At 40.5% G+C, this 25,475-nt stretch overlaps 1 protein-coding gene across 2 annotated transcripts in view; it reads right to left on the reverse strand.

Annotated features, from left to right (window-relative positions):
* The window catches only part of ITPRID1 (ITPR interacting domain containing 1), a 241,436-nt gene that overhangs the window by 72,766 nt on the left and 143,195 nt on the right, over window positions 1-25,475 (reverse strand). For both annotated transcript variants that reach the window (XM_073678292.1, XM_073678293.1), the window contains exons 6-8: window positions 16,089-16,169; window positions 14,492-14,694; window positions 8,285-8,823 (exon numbers count right to left, since the gene is read on the reverse strand). In XM_073678292.1, coding sequence (XP_073534393.1) covers window positions 8,285-8,823; window positions 14,492-14,694; window positions 16,089-16,169 — 823 coding nt within the window. The remainder of the gene's footprint in view (window positions 1-8,284; window positions 8,824-14,491; window positions 14,695-16,088; window positions 16,170-25,475) is intronic.

The raw sequence follows: 25,475 nt of genomic DNA on the forward strand, positions 1-25,475 counted from the left end.
AGATGACAGGCTGGACCGCAGCAGAACGCTGCCATCCAGCCTGTCATCCCACAGACACTGAGAAGCGCAGGCATGCTTGCGCTCCTCAGTGTCTGGCTGTGACGGCATAAAGATGAGCCGAGGTCATGTCCAATGAACTCAGCTCACCTCATGCACGTCACTGACAGCGTGGGAGAATTCTCACGCTGAAGCGCTGAGTGCAGGAGAATTTTCCCACGCTGTCAGTGACGTGCATGAGGTGAGCTGAGTTCATTGGACATGAACTTGGCTCATCTTTATGCCGTCACAGCGAGACACTGAGGAGCGCAAGCATGCCTGCGCTTCTCAGTGTCCGGGCATGGCAAGCTGGATGGCAGCGTTCTGCTGCGGTCCAGCCTGTCATCTCGATGTAGCAGAGCTGAAGCTGTCGTGGGAACCATGGAAAGGTAAGGATGATGTTGCTTTATTATTTTTCTTTTATTGCAGGAGATCGTTGGCTTCAGCTGGAATGGGCGTGGTGGTAAGTATAGTTTAATTTAGAACAATAAAGGAATGTGTCTTTATTTCAATTAAAGGAGTTTATTCTGGGTGTTTGTGTTTTCTTTTAACTTTGACTATGGGATTAGTAATGGGGGTGTCTTATAGACGCCTCTCCATTACTAACCTGGGCTTGATGTCAGCTGGCATTATAAGCTGACATCAACCCCAGCCCTATTACCCCACTGCCACCGCTACAGGGCAGTGGGAAGAGCGAGGCTAAGTGCCAGAATTGGCGCATCCTATGGATGCGCCATTTCTGGGGCGGCTGACGGCTGGTGTTTCTAGCCTGGGAGGGGGCCAATATTCATGGCACCCTTCCTGGGCTATTAATATCAGCCCCCAGCTGTCTGCCTAGCCTTTGCTAGCTATTAAAATAGGGGGGACCCCACGTCATTTTTTTGGGGGGGGTCCCCCATTTTAATAGCTAGTAAAGGCTAGGTATTCAGCTGGGGGCTGATATTAGTAGCCTGGGAAGCTCCGTGGGTATTACCCCCCTTCCAGGCTTCAAACATCTGCCCCAGCCGTCTGCTTAACCTCCGCTAGAGCCTAAAATTACGGGGACCCCCACGCCAATTTTTTTTTAAATAAATCCTTTATTTTAACACTAAATGACAAGTACAGTAAGCAACACTGTCACTGTACTTCATATATATGTGACTGACATGTTTCTATCTATCTAATCTATGTGTGATTCTCTATTCCTTCTATTCTAAATTGTCGGGTACCGCTGCTGAATTGCCGGCCGGCTTTTTTAAAGAGACGGTGCATGAAAACACTATTATTTTTTTTAATAAATCCTTTACACTAAATGACAAGTACAGTAAGCAACACTGTCACTGTACTTCATATATGTGACTGACATGTTTCTATCTATCTAATCTATGTGTGATTCTCTATTCTAAATTGTCGGGTACCGCTGCTGAATTGCCGGCCGGCTTTTTTAAAGAGACGGTGCATGAAAACACTATTATTTTTTTTGATAAATTCTTTACACTAAATGACAAGTACAGTAAGCAACACTGTCACTGTACTTCGTATATATGTGGCTGACTTGTTTCTATCTGTCTAATCTATGTGTGATGCTCTATTCTTTCTGTTCTAAATTGTCGGGTACCGGTGTATGACGCTGCTGAATTGCCGCTTTTCATGTTTCATTGTTGGCACTGTTCCCATCGATTTGGGCAATCACTGTAATGCCACAACCACCATGGCTGTGGCATTACAGTGAGTGGCAGACAATCCCTGCATGATTGGTGCTCAAAATAGCGCCAGACATGCAGGACACGCTTTTGGTGCACGAACAGTTATCGAACATAACCTCGAACAGCCGAATTTTTTGCAAATCGTTCGGGTTCGTCGAACAACTCGAACACCGCCCAAAACAGCTCGAATTTGACATTGGCGAACAGTTCTAGTCGAACACCGCTCATCTCTACTTGGCACCTGTCCACACTGCCAAAAGTACCAATACCTGGTTTAAAAACAACAGTATCACTGTGCTTGATGGGCCAGCAAACTCGCCTGACCTTAACCCCATAGAGAATCTATGGGGTATTGTCAGGAGGAAGATGAGAGACCCCAGACCCAGCAATGCAGACAAGCTGAAGGCTGCTATCAAAGCAACCTGGGCCTCCATAACACCTCAGCAGTGCCACAGGCTGATCACCTCCATGCCACGCCGCAATGATGCAGTAATTGATGCAAAAGGAGCCCCAACCAAGTACTGAGTGCATTTACTGAACATACATTTCAGTAGGCCAACATTTTGGATATTAAAAACATTTTTCAAGCTGTTGTTATAAAGTATTCTAATTTACTGAGATAATGACTTTTCTGTTTTCATTGGCTGTATGTCATAATCATCAACATTAACAGAAATAAACACTTGAAATAGATCACTCTGTTTGTAATGACTCTATATAATATATGAGTTTCACTTTTTGGATTGAAGAACTGAAATAAATTAACTTTTTGATGATATTCTAATTTTGTGAGATGCACCTGTACATACATCCCTTTAATTGTCCTTATTCTTTAGTATTAAAAGTTTTGCTTTCACGACTTCATGTTTTACATTAATTGTAGATTACAGTAAAAAATAATAATACTTTAAAGTTGTGACCAGATGAAGTGAGATTTATATGAATTTAATATAAAGGTAATTTGTAAACTACAGTCCATGCTTATATTACTGCAAATCTTTTAAAATAACCCCAAATAGTTTTTTATAGTGTGATGTGCTCTTTTGTGCAGTTTCTAAATGTGTTCCTGTAGCTGGTACTTTCCATCTGTAGCTCTCACTTTTTTTAAACCCAAGGTGTCAGCAAGTGCTTGCAGCTATGTGCTTATATAGCCAAGTAAAATAAGATGACCTAGTAGCTTTATAATTGCATTACTTGCAGCTGACAAACTTGCTCAGCTTAAACAAATGACAAACATTGAATGCATAGTTCAGCCTTATTTTTGTGTACACGTTTTTGTTAATTTTCAGCATTTTTTTTATAATTTCACTGACCTGTACATGATTCTAGCGTTACTAATACATTGATTTATATAACCAATTCAACATATCTAATTTACTATATGTACCAATTCTGCAAACCGATAGATTATAGTTAAATAGATTAAAAGATATAAAATGTTGAAAAAAAAGTTGTTTACACTGATTCTACAAGACAGATAAATCTGAGGCTCTGCCATCCCCAAAGCCATAATCAATTCTACCAATTCTTATTTACTGCCTCTCCATTAGGGCTTGTTAAGATGGGCGTATAATACGTGTACTGTTCATGTCCGCTACGGACCACACAGGAGAGTTATGTGTAGGACAATTATATTGTTTGAAGGACTATGCTAGGGCCCATTAAACTGTTTGGAGGGCTATGCTAGGGCCCATTAAACTGTTTGGAGGGCTATGCTAGGGCCCATTATACTGTTTGGAGGGCTATGCTAGGGCCCATTATACTGTTTGGAGGGCTATGTTAGGGCCCATTATACTGTTTGGAGGGCTGTTAGGGCCCATTATACTGTTTGGAGGGCTATGCTAGGGCCCATTATACTGTTTGGAGGGCTATGCTAGGGCCCATTATACTGTTTGGAGGGCTATGTTAGGGCCCATTAAACTGTTTGGAGGGCTATGTTAGGGCCCATTATACTGTTTGGAGGGCTGTTAGGGCCCATTATACTGTTTGGAGGGCTATGTTAGGGCCCATTATACTGTTTGGAGGGCTATATTAGGGCCCATTATACTGTTTGGAGGGCTATGTTAGGGCCCATTATACTGTTTGGAGGGCTATGTTAGGGCCCATTATACTATTTGGAGGGCTATGTTAGGGCCCATTATACTGTTTGGAGGGCTATGTTAGGGCCCATTATACTATTTGGAGGGCTATGTTAGGGCCCATTATACTGTTTGGAGGGCTATGTTAGGGCCCATTATACTGTTATTAGGGCTATGTTAGGGCCCATTATACTATTTGGAGGGCTATGTTAGGGCCCATTATACTGTTTGGAGGGCTATATTACGGCCCATTGTACTGTTTGGAGGGCTATGTTAGGGCCCATTATACTATTTGGAGGGCTATGTTAGGGCCCATTATACTATTTGGAGGGCTATGTTAGGGCCCATTATACTGTTTGGAGGGCTATGTTAGGGCCCATTATACTATTTGGAGGGCTATGTTAGGACCCATTATACTATTTGGAGGACTATGCTAGGGCCCATTAAACTGTTTGGAGGGCTATATTAGGGCCCATTATACTATTTGGAGGGCTATGTTAGGGCCCATCATACTGTTTGGAGGGCTATATTAGGGCCCATTATACTGTTTGGAGGGCTATGTTAGGGCCCATTATACTGTTTGGAGGGCTATGTTAGGGCCTATTATACTGTTTGGAGGGCTATGTTAGGGCCCATTATACTGTTTAGAGAGCTAAGTTAGGGGCCATTATACTACTTGGAAGGCTATGTTAGAGGTGATTATACTATTTGGAGGACCATGCTGTGTGCTAATATACTATTTTGAGGGCTATGTGGGAGCCATTGTACTATTTGGAGAACTATGTGGGGCCATTACACTATATAGAGGGCTATGTGCGGGCCATTATACTATTTGGAGGGCTATGTATGAGCCATTATACTATATTCAGGGCTATGTTGGGGGAATTATACTAATTGGAGGGCTATATGGGGACAATTATTCTAATTTGAAGGCTATGTGGGGGCCATTATAGTATTTGGAGGGCTACGTGGATGCAATTATGTTATATGCAGGGTTATGTGGGAACCATTATACTATTTACAGTACTATGTGGGGGCCATTATCCTGTTTATAGGGCTATGAGGGGGACCATTGTACTGATTAGAGGGCTGTGTGGGATCCTTCCTTCTGTATAGAGAGTTGTGTGAGGGCCGTTATACTCCTTGGAGAGTTGTCTCGGAGCCATCATGCTGTGGAGATGTATGGAGGGCAAATATACTGTATGAAGGGCCATTATACCATATGGTGGGCTGTGTGGAGGCCATCATGTTATGTACAGGGTTGTGTCGGGGCCATCATACTGTGTTGGGGTCACTGTGGGGGCATCATACTTTGTGGGGGGTACTATACGGTCATCATACTGTGCATGTGGAAGTTACTGTGGAGGAATTCTTTTTGGGGGTATCTTACTGTGATTGGAGGGCACTTTTGGTACCTCTTGCATGGCCTCCATAAAGTATGATGGTATTTTAGTGTATGGGAACTCTAAGGGGCTTCAATAGGAGCAAAATTACTTTGTAACGGCTGCAAAGTTATGAGATATGCTCTTCTTTGAACCTGCCAAATATTATTCTTTGAACCTGCCAAATATTATTCTTTGAACCTGCCAAATATTTTTTTTTTTGCGGGAGGAGCATCAAGAGTTCTGATATGGGGCCCCATGATTTCTATGTACGCCCCGGACACTTCCACTATGCGTATGAGCAGAGGGAGCTGCAGACGTGACTGACTGGAGTTTTAGTACGTTTGATTGAACCAGGGCTTAGGGCTCGTTCAGATGAATGTATTAAACGTCTATGTGCTATCCGCATACAAAACTGATAGCACACTGACCAATGCAAGCCAACACAGTAGTTTACATGAATGCTTTTACAAACTTGACTGATGTCATCAAACTAATTACATTGTTAGGTAGGGTATTAAATGACAGGTTAAAATATACCTTCATGGCAGCAATTGGATTTTCCATTGCTGGGAATATCAAGTTTTAATCTTTAGGTAAATGAGGCTACAAATTCACAAAAAATAAGGCCACGGCCCCACTATCAGTATTTGGTCAGTATTCGGTCAGTATTTTCTTTCAGCAGTGGGAGCCAAAACCAGGTGAGGAACAATCAGAGAAAAGGTATAATGGAAACAAGTCACCAATTCTGCATTTATCACCCACTCCTGGTTTTGGCTCCCACTCCTGAGAAAAAATACTGACCAAATACTGATAGTGAGACCATGGCCTAATAGTGATCCTCCAAATTATTCCCCACTTATCGCCACCCATATGTGCTTGATCGACATAATTTCTGCACCACAGGAGATGTAGCTGTATAGAAGATACATATGCAAATTTCCTATTCATAGAAAAAGAGGACTTAAACTCTATAGCGCCACCTATTGGAAGCAGCAGAGGAGCATTGTACGGTGAATAAGCCTCTTTACCATGACATGCCAGAGCCGGTATGTTCCTCTCCACAAGGAGAAACGTTACCCCTTAGAAGATACATGTCACTAGCCAGGGAATAACGCATAGAATCGATGCACTTAGTTGTGCCCTCTGTGCACTTACATCCTCAATTATATACAGATTCAGTTTTTCTCAGTGAAAGAAAACCCATTTGAAGCCAGGAGGATCCTGTATGTCTGCACTTGGGCTCCTGACTGGTTCTATTTAAAGGGGTTGTCCAGTACTTTATATTACCTCCCCAGTGTCTCCCCCCGGGGCCCCTAAGACTTTTTGCAAATACCTTGTGTTGCAGATACTGCCTGTGAGCGGCGCTATCACTGGCCGCTCACAGGCACCACGTGACCCTCGGCTGCAGCCGGCTCTGACATCCGCTGACGTCACGACAAGTCCAGGCTGCAGCTGGGGGTCCCTCTTCTGCATTCCACGGTGGATGCTGGGTTGTGGACGAGGTTACCTGCGTGTCACACCCGGCATCCACCACGTTCTCTCCCTCTCCTCATTCATTGGGAAAGCGCGCGGTGGATGCTGGGTGTGACACGGGGGGTGGTAACCTCGTCCACAACCCAGCATCCACCACGGGGACCCCAGCGCTGAGTCACGCCTCACTTGTCGTGACGTCAGAGGGGGGTCACATGATGCTTGTGAGAGGCCACCGATAGAGCCACTCACAGGCATTGGATAAAACCATTGGAAAGTGTGTCGTGTGACTTGCGACCGCCGACAGAAATTCCAACACATTTGCAAACATATGCGACTTTGTGCAGTATGTTGCAAGTCACAACTTGAGACCATAGGAAGTCATTACATGTTGCAATGTTTCACTGCTATTTAATTGCACAAGTTGTAGGCTCAGCCTAAGGCCACATTCACATGTTCAGTATTTGGTCAGTATTTTACCTCAGTATTTGTAAGCCAAAACCAGGAGTGGAACAATCAGAGGAAAAGTATAATAGAAACACGTCACCACTTCTGCATTTATCACCCACTCCTGGTTTTGGCTTACACATACTGATGTGAAATACTGACCAAATACTGAATGTGTGAACATGGCCTTAATATACAACTCAAATGGTTACTGACCTGTTTTGAATACAACAAAATAGTACCTATGCTTTCTTCATGTACGTCATCAGATTTTGTCTGCGTTTAAGCCACATATCAATGCAATTTCAATAAAAAGTATGAAATAAATCAGCACAGGATTTTAACATACAGTATGTAGGTTTTGTGCACAAGGCGACTTTTTCAGGCAGATTCCCTCTGGAAAAGCGTTGCAAATGCTCCCCATAAAATGTACATAATACACAGCAATGTCAAAACGACATTGCACTGCACATGTTTCGTCTGTTAACCGCTTCAGGGTTCAGAAACCATGAAGTGGTTAAAATAGCTGACATGCTCAGTCGCAATAGAGTAAAACACTCCAGCCATGAAGTAACTATAAGAAAACAACCACCAGTGGTTTCCTGAAGCGGCTTCACCTGGGAAAAGACACCAGGTGCACATAACCATAGGGTAAAAAAGAAAATACAAAATGGTGGAGTTCAAGGATTTACATATCTGTTGTAATAAATGAAAGGGAGGAAACTTTAGCTTTTATACATTGTGATGCACAATTTTATTCCCTAAAATCTATAAGGTGTTACTTGCGCTATTTATGGTTAAGAAGGAAATATCTGTCTATGTGCGGTCCACAGATGGTTGGGGCTAAGACAGCAGAATGGACTGCACTACACTGCTTCTGTAGCTTCCATAGAAGTAAAAGTGAAATTCCTAAACAACATGGCAGAACAGCTTTACTGTTTGTGTAACCGTCGAGTTCCAGGATGAGCATAGCACACTATGAAATGTTGTTTCCTCAATTCACGTCTATGGGAGTTGTAGAAACAGGGCAGCACAGCCTGGCTATTTCCGGATCCCTGAACTCCTGTGTGCGCATAGACACATATGTACCTGAATAACCCTGTAACATGTCAGCTTACATGAATTCAATGGTTAAAAATATTAAGAAGCTCTTGCGTCACAATAAATATGCCTCAGTGCTTACCTCTTCCATTTCAAATGACTCTGGATCTTTTGCCTGGAGTCTTTGTTGAGCAGTTTTTTTGATCGTTTTGGAAAGCACTTTGGAGCCTTTGAGTGTTCGGATTTTGCCTGCCATGTTGAGATGGCTGCTTTGCGTCATAGATGTAGAATGTGAACATGCTTCAGATTCTTGCTCCATGGATAGCGTATTCCCATTGTCACCACTGGACAAACTTGTCTCCTCAGTACAATGTTTTCGCTTTCTGAAGACCTTTAAGTTGTTAAAATCCTTCAAAGGCCCTGGAAGTGCTTGGTTTTGTCTAGGTACTTCCGGTTCTGATTTAGTGATAGTTGGGCTTACGTTTTCATCAACTATTTTCACTTGTTTGGAAAATTTCCAAAGAAGCTGTCGTATTCTTCTTCTCTTCTCAGGAGTAAGGGTTGATTTTCTCTCAGAATTCGTTTTCTGAACACCATTATTTTGAGTAGTGTGAATGTTATTCAACAATGAGGAAAATGCACTTGTTACCTGTTCTAAGACTTCCAGCTGTCTGAAGCGGCCTAAGGGAGACAATAAGAAACCATTCTCAGTACAGAATTACCAATAGACTGGTTATTAGGTATATACTCCATAGAACAAAGCTCCCAAACTAACAATTCTGGGAACCTGAAGATAGTATCATCAAAGTGAATGGGATTTCTACATATCTTTTCCACATGCTGGCAAATTTTCCTGCAAATAAATTGACTTGCAGTGTAGATTTTTTAATCTGCAATATGTCAATTTTTGTTGCAGAATATTCACGTTTGTTTTTATTGGAAGTGAAAATATTCATTAAATTTCTTTGTGTGAAATACTCAATTCTCAAAAAAACAGAAAACACTATCCTAACTCCTCTTGGTACTCCCATGGCTTCCTTGACTGGTCCCCTTCTGACCTCTTTATACTTAGCATCCCGCAATAATGCCTTTTCTCAAGTGACCTCTAAAGTCTATGATTAGCTGCAGTGGTCACATGAGACATTAAGTCAGGAGGTAAGGGTAGTGTTTTCTTTATGTTACATGTTATTTTTTTTTATAATACATTCTTTTCTGTTTTCCACAGGGAACTCAGAGGCAAGATTGGAATTACTTGGTGCAGATTTTCCACTGTGGATTCTATGGATTTTCTGTGATAATTTTCAGCAGGAAATTCACTATAAGCGTAATCGTACTCTTAGCTCTGTGAAACCTCAGGAATACACTGCCAACTGTTTTGATGTAGCGGAAATAGAAAAAAATGTGGTAGTGCATCATAAAATGACCATATTGTCTGCAACAAAAAAATAAAGTATAGCATCTACAACCTAACTATTCAATCAGTAACCTCGTCTCCCTATGTATGTCTCTTGTATTCCTCACAGTATTTGATGACAATATTTGCTTGGTATATTTATGAAGCCAAATTTTCTCCTTTTCTATAATACACTTCTGAAAAACATGTATATGCCTTTACATGGCATTGGTCAGCATTTGAGGCTAAAGGGCTATGGTAGGTCTAAAGCCTCTTTCACTCCAGCTCTATTCTCCGCACAGTGCTGCCTCTTCCAGCTTGATTGATGGCTGTGTCACTTCATGCAAAGGAGCCATCATTATCCCCTTCACTACATTTACGCCATATGTCGAGTCCCTGCCTTTGATGCAGGCTAGAACGCTGAGCCTGCATCTTTTTCGACTGATGATGGCTGATTATTCAGTCATCATCTACCTCTAACAGACGTAGCTGGAGCAGAGCTCCGCCTGCAGCTGTTAACCTTTAAATACCACTGTCAATCTGACAGTGGCATTTACTACGTGTCGGCAAAGGGGTGCGTCATTGCACACACCCATAGGCGCACCAGTGATGTGATCAAAAGGCACCGATTGGTTGCCATGACAGCTAGGGGTCTGCTGATGATGACCTCAGTGCTTGTCATGATGATTCTCCTGTGAAAGCCAGCGTTCATAGCAGACCATGATTTTCGCAAGACACAGCAGTGCTAATTCATTGCTACGTATAGTACAAGAGATCGGATGATTGCAGCTTCAAGTCCCCTATGAGGACTATTAGATACATTAAAAAGTGGATTTTTTAAAAAGAAAATATGAAAAATAAAAAACATACAAAATTTCAAATCACCCCCCTTTTTCACCAATAAAAATAAAACAAAAAAAAAATACACATTTGGAATCGCTGCACTCGTAAAAGTCTGATCTATCAAAATATAAAATAAATTAATCTGATCGGTAAACGGCGTAACGAGAAAAAAATCAAAAATGCCAACATGGCATTACAATGCAATAAGAGGTGTCAAAACATTGTATCTATCCCAAAAGTGTACATGAACATGGTGAACATGGTAAATAAAAAAAAAAAAAAAACAATAGTTGAATTGCATTTTTTTTTGCAATTTCAATGCCTTGGAATTTTTTCCCGCTTTCCAATGGATCACATGATGAATGGCGTCATTCAAAAGTACAACTCATCCTGCAAAAAACAAGCCCTCATACAGTTATGTGGACAAAAAAATAAAAAATGTATGGGTCTTGGAAGAAGAGGAGGAAAAAACAAAATTGAAAAACTGAAATTGGCCGTGGTGTGAAAAAATTAAAGGCGGGTGGGGAATGAAGCTGGAGTGACCGAGGCTTCAGATCTACCATAGTACTTCAGCCTCTTTTGCATATCAATGCAAACACTGATTTCTCAGTAATGGAGGAAGAGACTGGTCATGTAAAGGTATTGCTGGACTTGAAAGAGCTACCTGCAAATATAAATAGTGTTCTATGGCCCAGTGTCATCAACTAGTTCATTCATAAATAATAAAAAATTTTGAACGGATTTCAATATAATCAATAAAGTTTGAGTAGATTAGCAACCTGATAGTATTCCACACTATATAAAGGAGATGTAGAGAAGTGATCTACTTATAGGGGATGGTAAGTGAGGGGAGGTAGCCAAGTGGGAGTGTGTGTGTGTGTGTGTGTGCATGCGAATCATATGACAGCATGAAAAATCTAATAACCACACAAAACTATTTTATACTACTGTAGTGGCTTACTCTTTTCTGTACAGATTTGTTACCATACTGCTCTAACTTTTCAGTCTTACAGTATTGTGTTCTAGCTACCTTGAAACATATCTAGAAAAAGTTGGGTGCATAAATCGACAGGGTGGGTAAGAGTTAGACAATTTTCTTTCAAATACAGAATGTAGTGACATTTTTGTCACAAAATATTGGTGTAAATGTGTGGCAACAAGAAGGGAGAAAAAAATAACCTAAAATGCTTACAGAGTTGTTTTAGGTTTTTTTAACTCCATGTGCGCCATTTTGATAAATGTAGCATACACTAATAAATCATTGGATTTACTTTTTAATGTAATTTAGTTTTCTTTACACTAAAAGCATATACAGGAGGGCATTTTCACCCAAATGTGACATTGTACCTCATTATGCCATTCCAGAAGCCCTCATGAAAAATCTTATATGAACTGTATAATACTGTTTCCTATGATTTACACTGAATGGACATTTTTTTTAGGCTCCCATCTAGGAGCAGATTGGACCTCCTCTGGCCTTAAGAATCACAAAAATTAATCATGAAGCAGCCTTAAGATATAAATTTGGTTGGACACAATGCTTAGATAAGCCCACCGTCCAAACATCCATCTCCAGATATCAGATGAGCCAAGGTGAGCCAAGGTGTGCCAAGTCTGCACACTATTTCTGCACCTCCACGAGCCTAAATTTTTGATACTTGGTTGGAAGGGTAAATCGATTCATACTGTTTGCACAGATTATATTATATAAACTGCTGCAAAAAAAGAGCAGACCTTGCTCCTAACATCAACCGGTTTACAGCTATCATTCTTCCAAGCCCATGGGTACAATGAAAGCAAAAATCTCACTGTTTTGATAAATCTTCCCAATATAGCAGTGGAACTTTGTTTCCTTAGTTTTTCTATATAAAATGTCACAATATAAAAGGATACAGTATATAGAACACTTAGTTTGTTGCCATTATTGGGTGCACATAACCAGGCAGTATGCCAATGGTGGCCACTGTCAGGATGTATGCCGAGACTTTGGTCCACCATATGGTCCCACTGTAAAGAAACATACAGTGCAGACTAAAAGTTTGGACACACCTCATTTAAAGATTTTTCTGTATTTTCATGACTATGAAAATTGTACATTCACACTGAAGGCATCAAAACTATGAATTAACACATGTGGAATTATATACTTAACAAAAAAGTGTGAAACAACTGAAAATATGTCTTATATTCTAGGTTCTTCAAAGTAGCCACCTTTTGCTTTGATGACTGCTTTGCACACTCTTGGCTTTCTCTTGATGAGCTTCAAGAGGTAGTCACCGGAAATGGTTTTCACTTCACAGGTGTGCCCTGTCAGGTTTAATAAGTGGGATTTCTTGCCTTAAAAATGGGGTTGGGACCATCAGTTGTGTTGTGCAGAAGTCAGGTGGATACACAGCTGATAGTTCTACTGAATAGACTGTTAGAATTTGTATTATGGCAAGAAAAAAGCAGCTAAGTAAAGAAAAACGAGTGGCCATCATTACTTTAAGAAATGAAGGTCAGTCAGTCCGAAAAATTGGGAAAACTTTGAATGTGTCCCCAACTGCAATTGCAAAAACCATCAAGTGCTACAAAGAAACTGGCTCACATGAGGACCGCCCCAGGAAAGGAAGACCAAGAGTCACCTCTGCTTCTGAGGATAAGTTTATCCGAGTCACCAGCCTCAGAATCGCAGGTTAACAGCAGCTCAGATTAGAGACCAGGTCAATGCCACACAGAGTTCTAGCAGCACACACCTCTCTACATCAACTGTTAAGAGGAGACTTTGTGCAGCAGGCCTTCATGGTATAATTGCTGCTATAAAACCACTGCTAAGGACAGGCAACAAGCATAAGAGACTTGTTTGGGCTAAAGAACACAAGGAATGGACATTAGACCAGTGGAAATCTGTGCTTTGGTCTGATGAGTCCAAATTTGAGATCTTTGGTTCCAACCACCGTGTCTTTGTGTGACGCAGAAAAGGTGAACGGATGGACTCTACATGCCTGGTTCCCACCGTGAATCATGGAGGAGGAGGTATGATGGTGTGGGGGTGCTTTGCTGGTGACACTGTTGGGGATTTATTTAAAATTCAAGGCATACTGAACCAGCATGGCTACCACAGCATCTGGCAGCGGCATGCTATTCCATCCGGTTTGCGTTTAGTTGGACCATCATTTATTTTTCAACAGGTCAATAACCCCAAACACACCTCCAGGCTGCGTAAGGGCTATTTGACCAAGAGGGAGAGTGATAGGGTGCTACGCCAGATGACCTGGCCTCCACAGTCACTAGATCTGAACCCAATCGAGATGGTTTGGGGTGAGCTGGACTGCAGAGTGAAGGCAAAAGGGCCAACAAGTGCTAAGCATCTCTGGGAACTCCTTCAAGATTGTTGGAAGACCATTTCCGGTGACTACCTCTTGAAGCTCATCAAGAGAATGCCAAGAGTGTGCAAAGCAGTCATCAAAGCAAAAGGAGGCTAATTTGAAGAACCTAGAATATAAGACATATTTTCAGTTGTTTCACACTTTTTTGTTAAGTATATAATTCCACATGTGTTAATTCATAGTTTTGATGCCTTCGGTGTGAATGTACAATTTTCAAAGTCATGAAAATACAGAAAAATCTTTAAATGAGAAGGTGTGTCCAAACTTTTGGTCTGTACTATATACCGCATAATATCCATTTTTTGTAGCAGCCCTCTTCACAAGAAAGTGCCATCTGCTTTGACTATACAGTAAAACAAATGGAATATCAGTAAATACCACTCAAACGGAGGCCGAAGGAACATATTTTTGGCCTGATGAATGTGGGCCTTTGGCAATGTTAAAGTAGTCGTTGGGAAAAGCTTGTGAAATGTACTGTAGGCTAAGTGCACAGACAATGTGTGCACCGGGCGCAGACATATTATTGGTGCAACCTGTGCGGCTGCACATGGTCCCAAGAAGTAACAGGGTCCAATTTCACCTCCAAAGCAATTTCTGCCAGAGACACCTTATTGGACTTCAAAGAGCCCATATATGGTTTCTGCACAGGGGCCCTCTATTGTCTATGTCTGCTCCTGGTGTGCACCTAGCCTTTCTTTGGAACTTTCTATGTAGTAACGAAGTAACTCTTTCACTATACACTTACCACACAAATTAGGATTCTCAATTTCCATACGCTTTTTCTGTGCCTCTAAAAACACTCGAGTATTAATACCGCTAGCCTCAGAAGGTGTCATGATGAAACGGGAAGGGATTTTATTACATATATCAGGTTCATCAACACCAAATCCAAGATCAATGAGAAGATCCACTGGATCTGCCTCACAGAGTTTCAGCATGTCTGAGATACTGTAAGAAAAAAACATGGACATGTTATAAAGTACCTTTCTCATGGATCTCATGGATCACTGGGACTGTAGTTTCATATAAGAGAGGATCTTTAAAAGACTTTCCATTCAGGATTACAAAAATTCTTCCCCAAACGTAATAAACTCTTCTAGAACAACCATTTCATGCTTAAGAGCTGCAAAGTAATATTATTAAAGGGGATGGCCAATTTATCTTTATTTTCACACTTACTAATATATAAGCATTACATGTTCTCCCCCTGTAATTGTCAGAGCAGCCTTATTGTCAGACCTTGCAGCTCTCCTGTTATTATAGTGGTTGTTTATGGAGGAGGGTGTGATCAGACCTGTCCATTAGCCTCGCAGAATTGAAAGATAGATTTCCAATATGCAGTGTTTTTCAGTTGGAGTGGCAGATGGGTAGATCTGGTCACATGCTCCTCCATTAGCTGCCATTTTGAAAACGGAAGAGCTGTTCAGTTTGTAAGGAAAGCTGTACTAGCACATGCAAGAAGAGAATCTGTGATACTTTTATATTAGGAAATACCATAAACTCATGTCCACTACTCATTAATTAACATAAAGATCAAGTGGCCAACCAATGTAACTTTATTATAGAGATGCCGCTATACAATACTTGTCATGTACACAACTTCTACTAATTAAAAGTTGAAGGAGCCAACAAATTGGTAGTCTGATCAGAAGTGGGTATAATAAATTTACAGAACCAAAGGAGCCATATGTAATTGGTGGCAGGGCCTCTTTAGAAATCCCTAAAATGACTTCCCCCAAAGAAAAAATCCACGGGACCTAGTCCCTATGTAGATGTCTCTAAGAATTCTTCTTCATTTCATTCCTCCTCCGTTCCACTCAGAAAAACTGTGTTCCTACGGCTGTACTGATCTACAGAGAATTTAGTTTTAAAGAATTGTTAACAGTCTTATCATGTATTCAGCAGATTATCTCCCATGTCACATGGCAAAAATTTCCAGGGAATAATTTGTGGAACATGAAAAAAAAATGTTAGGTGCTGACTTGGCCTCCAAATTCCAAAGATCGAAATTCAAATCAGTATTTGTGGGATTTTTGGTAGAAGCGAGTCTCATCCATGGAGGTTCCACGTCATAATTTCCAGAGCTTAAAGGATGTGCTGGTAATCTCTTGGTGCCAAATACCACATGACATTTTCAGAGATCTTGGGTCAAAGCTGTTTTGGTGGCACCAGGAGGATATATACAATAATGAGCAAGTGGTTTTAATATTGAGGCTGGTGGTTATAAATACATATACAGCAGCATTCTTTATTGAGCTTACCAGTATGTAGATTAAGAAGTCACAGTTGTCATAACTAGTAGTAATTTTCTATTATAAACCTAAAACTATGAAGGAACCAACCTTGTAGGAACACTTGGAGCGGTTTGAATGCATCCATCGCTCTTTGGTGTTGGAAATGTTTCTATATAATTATGTAGAGAGCTAGAAAAGACAAATACACAAAAATAAATTCATTTTCAGCATACTTCACAATGATTCTCCTGAGCAATCATTTTCATTTTTTATTTTGCATTAGTTTACGCTTAAATTAAAGGAAAAAATAGAAAAGAATGAGAATAAAATATAATATGTGTCTACTTCAAACCTCAGCATCTTACTTTGGAAAACAAAATATGGTAGCATATTGTAGGTGTGAGAATAAAGGTGTTAGGTGTTAGCAAATGCTAATTATACTGTAAATGTGACAGAAGGTATTCTGCTTTATGACAGATGGTGAATCAGCTGCTAACCTTCAGGGAACACAGCTTCTCTAGCCATGACTTTCAAAATATATCATTTGTGAAATATCGGGCTCCTTTTACAGATATTTACGAAAAAGATGAGATCGAAGAATATGTTGTTGATGAAGACACTTTTTAACTTGCATCATCTGATAAATGCAGTCAAGAAAAAATTTGCAAAAATAGTTTTCTTGAGATTGTCTTCATAATGTAAAAAAAAATAAAAAATGAAACCTATATGCTTTTAATGAGCTATGTAAAGTTTCTGGGTATTAGACAACTACAAAACCAGGGATTGTAGTGCAAACAATGCTCCTGTACTAGTCTTTAAATAAGCCTTTACAAACAGGTCCCAACCCTATGCTAAGTGTTTGCATTTCAAAATTGTTCCTAAGAATTCATTTTCCTATTTCCTCAATTAAATAATATGTTTTTCTACCATTGAAGCTTTGAATGGTGAGACAAACTTTTACTGAGTTTACCAATCATGATCTCTGCTATACAGTGTGGTCGATCTACTGCCCTGGCTATCATTACAGTCATTTTCAAGTTAAAAGGAACTTGTCACTTGATTCATGCAGCCCAAACCATGCGCAGCATAAATCCCAGCCTGGCTACCAGGATTGTAGCCAGATATGTTTTTGTCTGAAAAGCACTGGTGTTTGAAGATCCTGCAATGGACCATAGAAATAGACGTGACTAATCTGGTGCTGCCCCGCCAGCTTTGCCCCGCACTGTTCTAGTTGATTGACAGGTCTCTCACCAGACTAGTCATTTTTTCCCAGCAGCTCTTCAAACTATGCTAACTCTGAAACACCAGAGAAAAAGATACCTGGCTGCTATTGCGCTGCCAGACTCTGATTCATGCTGTAGAAAAAGAAGGAAAACTTCGACAAAAAGTCCAAAAGTATAATTGATATAAATATCTATTTTATTAGATTCGTAACCAGGTGTTGACAGGGAAATGCAACGACAAGGAAATAATTAAAACAATACGAAAAGAAGGCGCCAAGACAGGAGTTCTAAATAAAACACATAGAAATGGATCATAGTTGTGGCAGCACACTGTAGTTAATGAATACATGAATCATATGAACTTCAATTTTCCTATAACCATTAAAAACGGAGGATAGTTAGTTAATATTTTTTCGGGCAAAAGACATCCAACCAAACATGGTGTACCTTCATACTTTTCTCAAGCATGTCCAGGCGTTGTAGGGAGGTCATACAGGCACGTGGAGGCCACACACAATACTGAGCCTCATTTTGACTTGTTTTAAGGACATTACATCAAAGTTGGATCAGCCTGTAGTGTGTTTTTCCACTTTAATTTTGGGGGTGACTCCAAATCCAGGCCTCCATTGGTTAATAAATTTTATTTCCATTGATGATTTTTGTGTGATTTTGTTATCAGCACATTCAACTTTGTACACAACAAAGTATTCAATGAGAATATTTCATTCATTCAGATCTAGGATGTGTTATTTCAGTGTTCCCTTTATTTTTTTGAGCAGTGTATATATATAGTATATACAGTCATGGCCAAAAGTGGTTGGCACCCTTGAAATTGTTCCAGAAAATGAAGTTTTTCTCCCGTAAAATTATTGCAATTACAAATGTTTTGTTATATACGTGTTTATTTCCTTTGTGTGTTCTGGAACAACATAAAAAAACTGAGAAAAAAAGGTGAATTGAACATAATTTCACACAAAACCTCAAATATGGTCCAGACAGAATTGTTGGCATTTTTCCAAAATTGTGTGTATGTGTGTGTGTTAGTATAGAGTGAGAAGATCCACACACAAAATCAGATTTACCACTCAAGGGTGTAAATGTAAAACTAGAATACATTGTGCAGGTGCACAGAAACGCAGCAGAAATGCTCTTGCATAAGCCGACGCCTTATATGCACTGGTTCATCATTTTGCATACTGTACCGGTCACCTGATCTGGAATTGTCTCACCATGTAAGTAGGAAATATTCTTTAGGCTTTTTATGGCTTCGTTTATGTCAATGATGTATCAGTTAAGGGAATGGTAGGAAAATAATGAAGTGATAAATGTTTGTACTTTGTACAAATGCGATGAAGAATTAGACACTGGAAAAACGAAATCTCCTGGGCCTGCTAGTCTGTACAAAATGTAAATATAAGGCCATTACGTAGATGTGACTTGTGACTGTCAGTTACCACAGCCATCCCTTCTGAAAAATATCCTAATAGGGGAATATTGTGTCTTTATGGACAGCTGAGTACACTATTAACACTGAGCGCTTGGCCTTGCAATGCTGTCATACTGTAATAACAAATAGCATTGATATTATTCGGAGATATTCAGAATGACTTTTAATAGCTTTCCATAAAGCACTGTTTTTCAATGATTATTCTTAAAGTGTATTCTCTGAGTAAATGAATTAGTTTATGTTTATTTCTGTAATAACAAAGACATTATAAACCCCAAATAGACAAGTGGCTTTACATAGTAATATTAACCATATTCACACTAAATTTGGAGTTTACACATTAGAAATGGTGTTGACGAACATTTACCCATACAGTCACATATGTATGCTATTGACTACTGTGAAGAAATCTACATTTGGGCTCATGCACGACTAATTTTCTTAGACGAGTGCTGTCTGTTCTTTTCGCGGATAGCACTCGTAACTATGATAATCTAGAGGGCTGAGCACACATCCGATTTTTTTCCTTGGACCGAGTGGTCTGTGGAATAATTCAGTGACATGTCACATTTTGATCCGATTGTCAAATCAAAATCAGCAATGGATCTGTGAAAATGGATGACATCTGAGTGCGGTCTTATTGACGGAATGGAGAAAGTGGAGACACCTTTTTTTTTTCCTCTCCACGTCCGAGAAAGAGTGAGGCCACTCTGAACAAAGTCTGATCAGAATAATCGGCCTGACTTTATTGCATGTGGAGAAGACGGTCATGTGACCCTAACCTTTGAAAGATTTTCTCAACCTACGTAGAGGGATAGAAAAGAAGTAAGAAACATATAAAATGACAAGTATTCAAAGCAAAACGCTAGATAATAATAGAGAACTCTGTGTCCATAAGGGCTTACAATCTAGATGGGACGAGTTATGGTAAAAAGTGAATGTGAAGGAGAAACAATAGATCTGAGTCAAGAGTACTGTTCTCATACCAACAAAGTATGGTGGTATTAGGCTATGTGCGCAAGATCAGGAAGAGCAGCGTTTTGGACGCAGCTCACCTGCGTTACGTCCAAACTGCTGGGTTCTACATTGCAAGCACAGTGGATGAATTTATAGAAATCCCATGCCCACTGTACATCCATTTAACGCTGTGTAAACTCACCCGTGGTGCGGCTTTACGGGCCACAGCATAACAATTTCTGAAGCGAAGACGCTTCCAAAGCGCTGCTATTTCCTGATCGTGGGCTCATAGCCTTACAGAAAGAGATAGAGACATCAGGTTTAGGTGAAGAAGATGATGATGGAAACAAGAGCAGCAAAGTTTGAAAACCATTATTTTTAGCTACATATTTAGCAAGTGCTATCAGCACAAATAACACACTACATGGGATTTAGCGTGCCATGCAACCAAGACTAGTGTAAGTAAGAGAAGAGGAGGATTGTGCCCAATTAGAATTATGTAAAGAGAAAACCAGAGGTGGTTCAAACTCTGAATCTTGGGTACCACCAACAGAAGATGTCATATTGTCAGTTAAAATTTGCCACATTTTATACCACAAACTGTGAAGGCTTTACATTACCGTGTCAAAATTGCCATTGTCCTAATATATGTCTTGAAGCGCTAGATATAGTATATAGTCTTATATAATGAGATTAAAAGGGTGATCCGAAACTAATATTGATTTTCATTCTTAATGTCTACCTACTAATTGTAATAATCTAATATATTTTCTTATATGCTTTAATTAAAAAGTCCACATAGTTCCCTCTGTAATCTAACTGCTTTATTTATTTTTTACCTATTTCTGTTTTGATGACGTTCCGTTTGAGAATACCAAACGCTATTAGATTATTACAATAAATAGATAGTCGATTGTGAGGAAAATCAGTATTAGCTTCATACCACCCTTTTAAAGGCTCACTCAGACCACTGTGATTTTTCATGTGCTCAAAAAATGGCCTCAGTATCATTAGTGATTTTGATCCGATTTTTATGAGTGTTTGGTCAGTGTTTCAGTTTTTACCATCAGTGATTTTCACATATAAAAAAAATAAACAATTGCAAAGCTTTTCCTGTTCATTAAATGACACACTGATGCCATCCATGTGCTGTGTGTGCGATTTTCACAGACCTATAGACTTTAGACTTAGGCTATGTGCCCACGATGCAGAAATGCTCAGGATTTTTTCCTGAGTGTTTCTGCATCTCCCTGGCAGAAAAAAACGCATGCGGATTGTACATGTGGATTGTACATGCGGATTGTACATGCGTTTTTCCTGCCAGGGACATGCGGATGTGAAGCGTTCTTCACTTGCATTTCCGCATGCGGGTTGTCTAGCGCTTTCCAAGCGATTTTAGCATCACTTGGAAAGTGCTTGACAACTTGGTCACATTATTTAAATCCATGCAACCGGCATGGATTTATATAGTGTGACCATAAAAGAATGGTAAAAAATAAAAAAATAAATATATACTTACCCTCTTATGGCCCCCGCAGTCTTGCTTTTCTCCGTTCTCCCTTGCCGGCAGCGGTACACTGAAGGACCTGCCGACGTCAGCGTCGCGTGACCCGTCACATGACTATGACGTCAGCTCAGGTCCTTCAGTCCATCGCGCACTGCTGGCATGCGAGGTGGAGCGCACCGTGGGCCGCCAGAAGGTAAGTATATATTTATTTTTTATTTTATTCTTTTTTTTACAGTTTTCTATGGTACCCAGGTCCGGAGGAGAGTCTCCTCTCCTCTAGACCTGGGTTCCATCCGCACATTAGAATGCATGGAATGCGCATCTATATATACAGTGATGCGTAATCCATGCGGTCTAATGCAAGTCAATGGCGGCGAAAACGCAGCACTTCCGCAAAATAATTGGTAGTGCTGCGTTTTTTTCCGCAATGATAATCCGCAGCGGAAATTTCCGCAGCATGTGCACAGCACATGCGGATTATCATTGGGGGACATGGCAGGCCTTCTACCATGCGTTTTTTAAGCATTTCTGCAGCGTTTTTGCCGCTGCAGAAACGCTTAAAAAATGCATCGTGGGCACACAGCCTTATATTGGTAATTTTTATCTGTGACTCCGATCAAAAACAAACATGTCTCCTTGATTTTTTTGTGGACACATGGGCGTTTCATACAACAGTCTTAATGATGGGCATGCATCGGTAAGAGGTACACGCCACTTATAGAATTAGGTGCATCTTATCCCTGCGCATTTCACTAGAAATGTTACTCCAGTCAGGAAGTAACATTTGTGGCATAAGTTACACCACTACTTTTCAGAAAATTATCAGCCAGACTTTCCCTCACCCTGTTCTGCCCCACTCTGCCCAGTATGGCAGAGCTGGCCAAAACTGACAACGTTTAGAGTTGCAAAATTTTTGTACAACTTTGTGTTAACGACTTTGAAGGTATTTTACACCAGAATTCTGGCAAAAATACCTTCATGAATCAGGGTCAAGGTTCACAAAAAGACACGGACAAGAACAGCTCCATAGATTATGTCTGAATGAGGCCTACAGAAGCAGAAAAACATGTTCATGCTCCCTAAAATATTCTAAATATATGCTCTGTGTATATATATATATATATATATATATATATATATATATATATATATATATATATATACAGTACAGACCAAAAGTTTGGACACACCTTTTCATTTAAAGATTTTTCTGTATTTTCATGACTTTGAAAATAGTACATTCACACTGAAGGCATCAAAACTATGAATTAACACATGTGGAATTAAATACTTAACAAAAAAGTGTGAAACAGCTGAAAATATGTCTTATATTCTAGGTTCTTCAAAGTAGCCACCTTTTGCTTTGATGACTGCTTTGCAAACTCTTGGCATTCTCTTGATGAGCTTCAAGAGGTAGTCAACGGAAATGGTTTTCACTTCACAGGTGTGCCCTGTCAGGTTTAATAAGTGGGATTTCTTGCCTTATAAATGGGGTTGGGACCATCAGTTGTGTTGTGCAGAAGTCAGGTGGATACACAGCTGATAGTCCTACTGAACAGACTGTTAGCTGCTTTTTTCTTGCCATAATACAAATTCTAAGTTAAGAAAAACGAGTGGCCATCATTACTTTAAGAAATTAAGGTCAGTCAGTCCGAAAAATTGGGCAAACTTTGAAAGTGTCCCCAAGTGCAGTTGCAAAAACCATCAAGCGCTACAAAGAAACTGGCTCACATGAGGAAAGGAAGACCAAGAGTCACCTCTGCTTCTGAGGATAAGTTTATCCGAGTCACCAGCCTCAGAAATCGCAAGTTAACAGCAGCTCAGATTAGAGACCAGGTCAATGCCACACAGAGTTCTAGCAGCACACACCTCTCTACATCAACTGTTAAGAGGAGACTTTGTGCAGCAGGTTTTCATGGTAAAATAGCTGCTAGGAAATTACTGCTAAGGACAGGCAACAAGCAGAAGAGACTTGTTTGGGCTAAAGAACACAAGGAATGGACATTAGACCAGTGGAAATCTGTGCTTTGGTCAGAAGAGTCCAAATTTGAGATCTTTGGTTCCAACCACCGTGTCTTTGTGCGACGCAGAAAAAGTGAACGGATGGACTCTACATGCCTGGTTCCCACCATGAAGCATGAAGGAGGAGGTGTAATGGTGTAGGGGTGTTTTGCTGGTGACACTGTTGGGGATTTATTCAAAATTGAAGGCATACTGAACCAGCATGGCTACCACAGCATCGTGCAACAGCATGCTATTCCATCCGGTTTGCGTTTAGTTGCACCATCACTTATTTTTCAACAGGACAATGACCCCAAACACACCTCCAGGCTGTGTAAGGGCTATTTGACCAAGAATGAGAGTGATGGGGTGCTACGCCAGATGACCTGGCCTCCACAGTCACCAGACCTGAACCCAATCGAGATGGTTTGGGGTGAGCTGGACCGCAGAGTGAAGGCAAAAGGGCCAACAAGTGCTAAGCATCTCTGGGAAGTCCTTCAAGATTGTTGGAAGACCATTTCCGGTGACTACCTCTTGAAGCTCATCAAGAGAATGCCAAGAGTGTGCAAAGCAGTCATCAAAGCAAAAGGTGGCTACTTTGAAAAACCTAGAATATAAGACATATTTTCAGTTGTTTCACACTTTTTTGTTAAGTATATAATTCCACATGTGTTAATTCATAGTTTTGATGCCTTCAGTGTGAATGTACAATTTTCATAGTCATGAAAATACAGAAAAATCTTTAAATGAGAAGGTGTGTCCAAACTTTTGGTCTGTACTGTATATATAAATGTACAATTTTCATAGTCATGAAAATACAGAAAAATCTTTAAATGAGAAGGTGTGTCCAAACTTTTGGTCTGTACTGTATATATATACTGTATATATATACAGTACAGACCAAAAGTTTGGACACACCTTCTCATTTAAAGATTTTTCTGTATTTTCATGACTATGAAAATTGTACATTCACACTGAAGGCATCAAAACTATGAATTAACACATGTTGAATTATATACTTAACAAAAAAGTGTGAAACAACTGAAAATATGTCTTATATTCTAGGTTCTTCAAAGTAGCCACCTTTTGCTTTGATGACTGCTTTGCACACTCTTGGCATTCTCTTGATGAGCTTCAAGAAGTAGTCACCGGAAATGGTCTTCCAACAATCTTGAAGGAGTTCCCAGAGATGCTTAGCACTTGTTGGCCCTTTTGCCTTCACTCTGCGGTCCAGCTCACCCCATACCATCTCGATTGGGTTCAGGTCTGGTGACTGTGGAGGCCAGGTAATCTGGCGTAGCACCCCATCACTCTCATTCTTGATCAAATAGCCCTTATACAGCCTGGAGGTGTGTTTGGGGTCATTGTCCTGTTGAAAAATAAATGATGGTCCAACTAAACGCAAACCGGATGGAATACCATGCCGCTGCCAGATGCTGTGGTAGCCATGCTGGTTCAGTATGCCTTCAATTTTGAATAAATCCCCAACAGTCTCACCAGCAAAGCAGCCCCATACCATCACACCTCCTCCTCCATGCTTCACGGTCGGAACCAGGCATTTAGAGTCCATCCGTTCACCTTTTCTGCGTCGCACAAAGACATGGTGGTTGGAACCAAAGATCTCAAATTTGGACTCATCAGACCAAAGCACAGATTTCCACTGGTCTAATGTCCATTCCTTGTGTTCTTTAGCCCAAACAAGTCTCTTCTGCTTGTTGCCTGTCCTTAGCAGTGGTTTCCTAGCAGCTATTTTACCATGAAGGCCTGCTGCACAAAGTCTCCTCTTAACAGTTGTTGAAGAGATGTGTCTGCTGCTAGAACTCTGTGTGGCATTGACCTGGTCTCTAATCTGAGCTGCTGTTAACCTGCGATTTCTGAGGCTGGTGACTTGGATAAACTTATCCTCAGAAGCAGAGGTGACTCTTGGTCTTCCTTTCCTGGGGCGGTCCTCATGTGAGCCAGTTTCTTTGTAGCGCTTGATGGTTTTTGCAACTGCACTTGGGGACACTTTCAAAGTTTGCCCAATTTTTCGGACTGACTGACCTTCATTTCTTAAAGTAATGATGGCCACTCGTTTTTCTTTACTTAGCTGCTTTTTCTTGCCATAATACAAATTCTAACAGTCTATTCAGTAGGACTATCAGCTGTGTATCCACCAGACTTCTGCACAACACAACTGATGGTCCCAACCCCATTTATAAGGCAAGAAATCCCACTTATTAAACCTGACAGGGCACACCTGTGAAGTGAAAACCATTTCCGGTGACTACCTCTTGAAGCTCATCAAGAGAATGCCAAGAGTGTGCAAAGCAGTCATCAAAGCAAAAGGTGGCTACTTTGAAGAACCTAGAATATAAGAC

The sequence above is a fragment of the Phyllobates terribilis genome, unplaced genomic scaffold (assembly GCF_046119375.1).
Source record: "Phyllobates terribilis strain yellow unplaced genomic scaffold, ASM4611937v1 Scaffold_4__5_contigs__length_816908805, whole genome shotgun sequence".
NCBI classification, from domain to species: Eukaryota; Metazoa; Chordata; class Amphibia; order Anura; family Dendrobatidae; genus Phyllobates; species Phyllobates terribilis.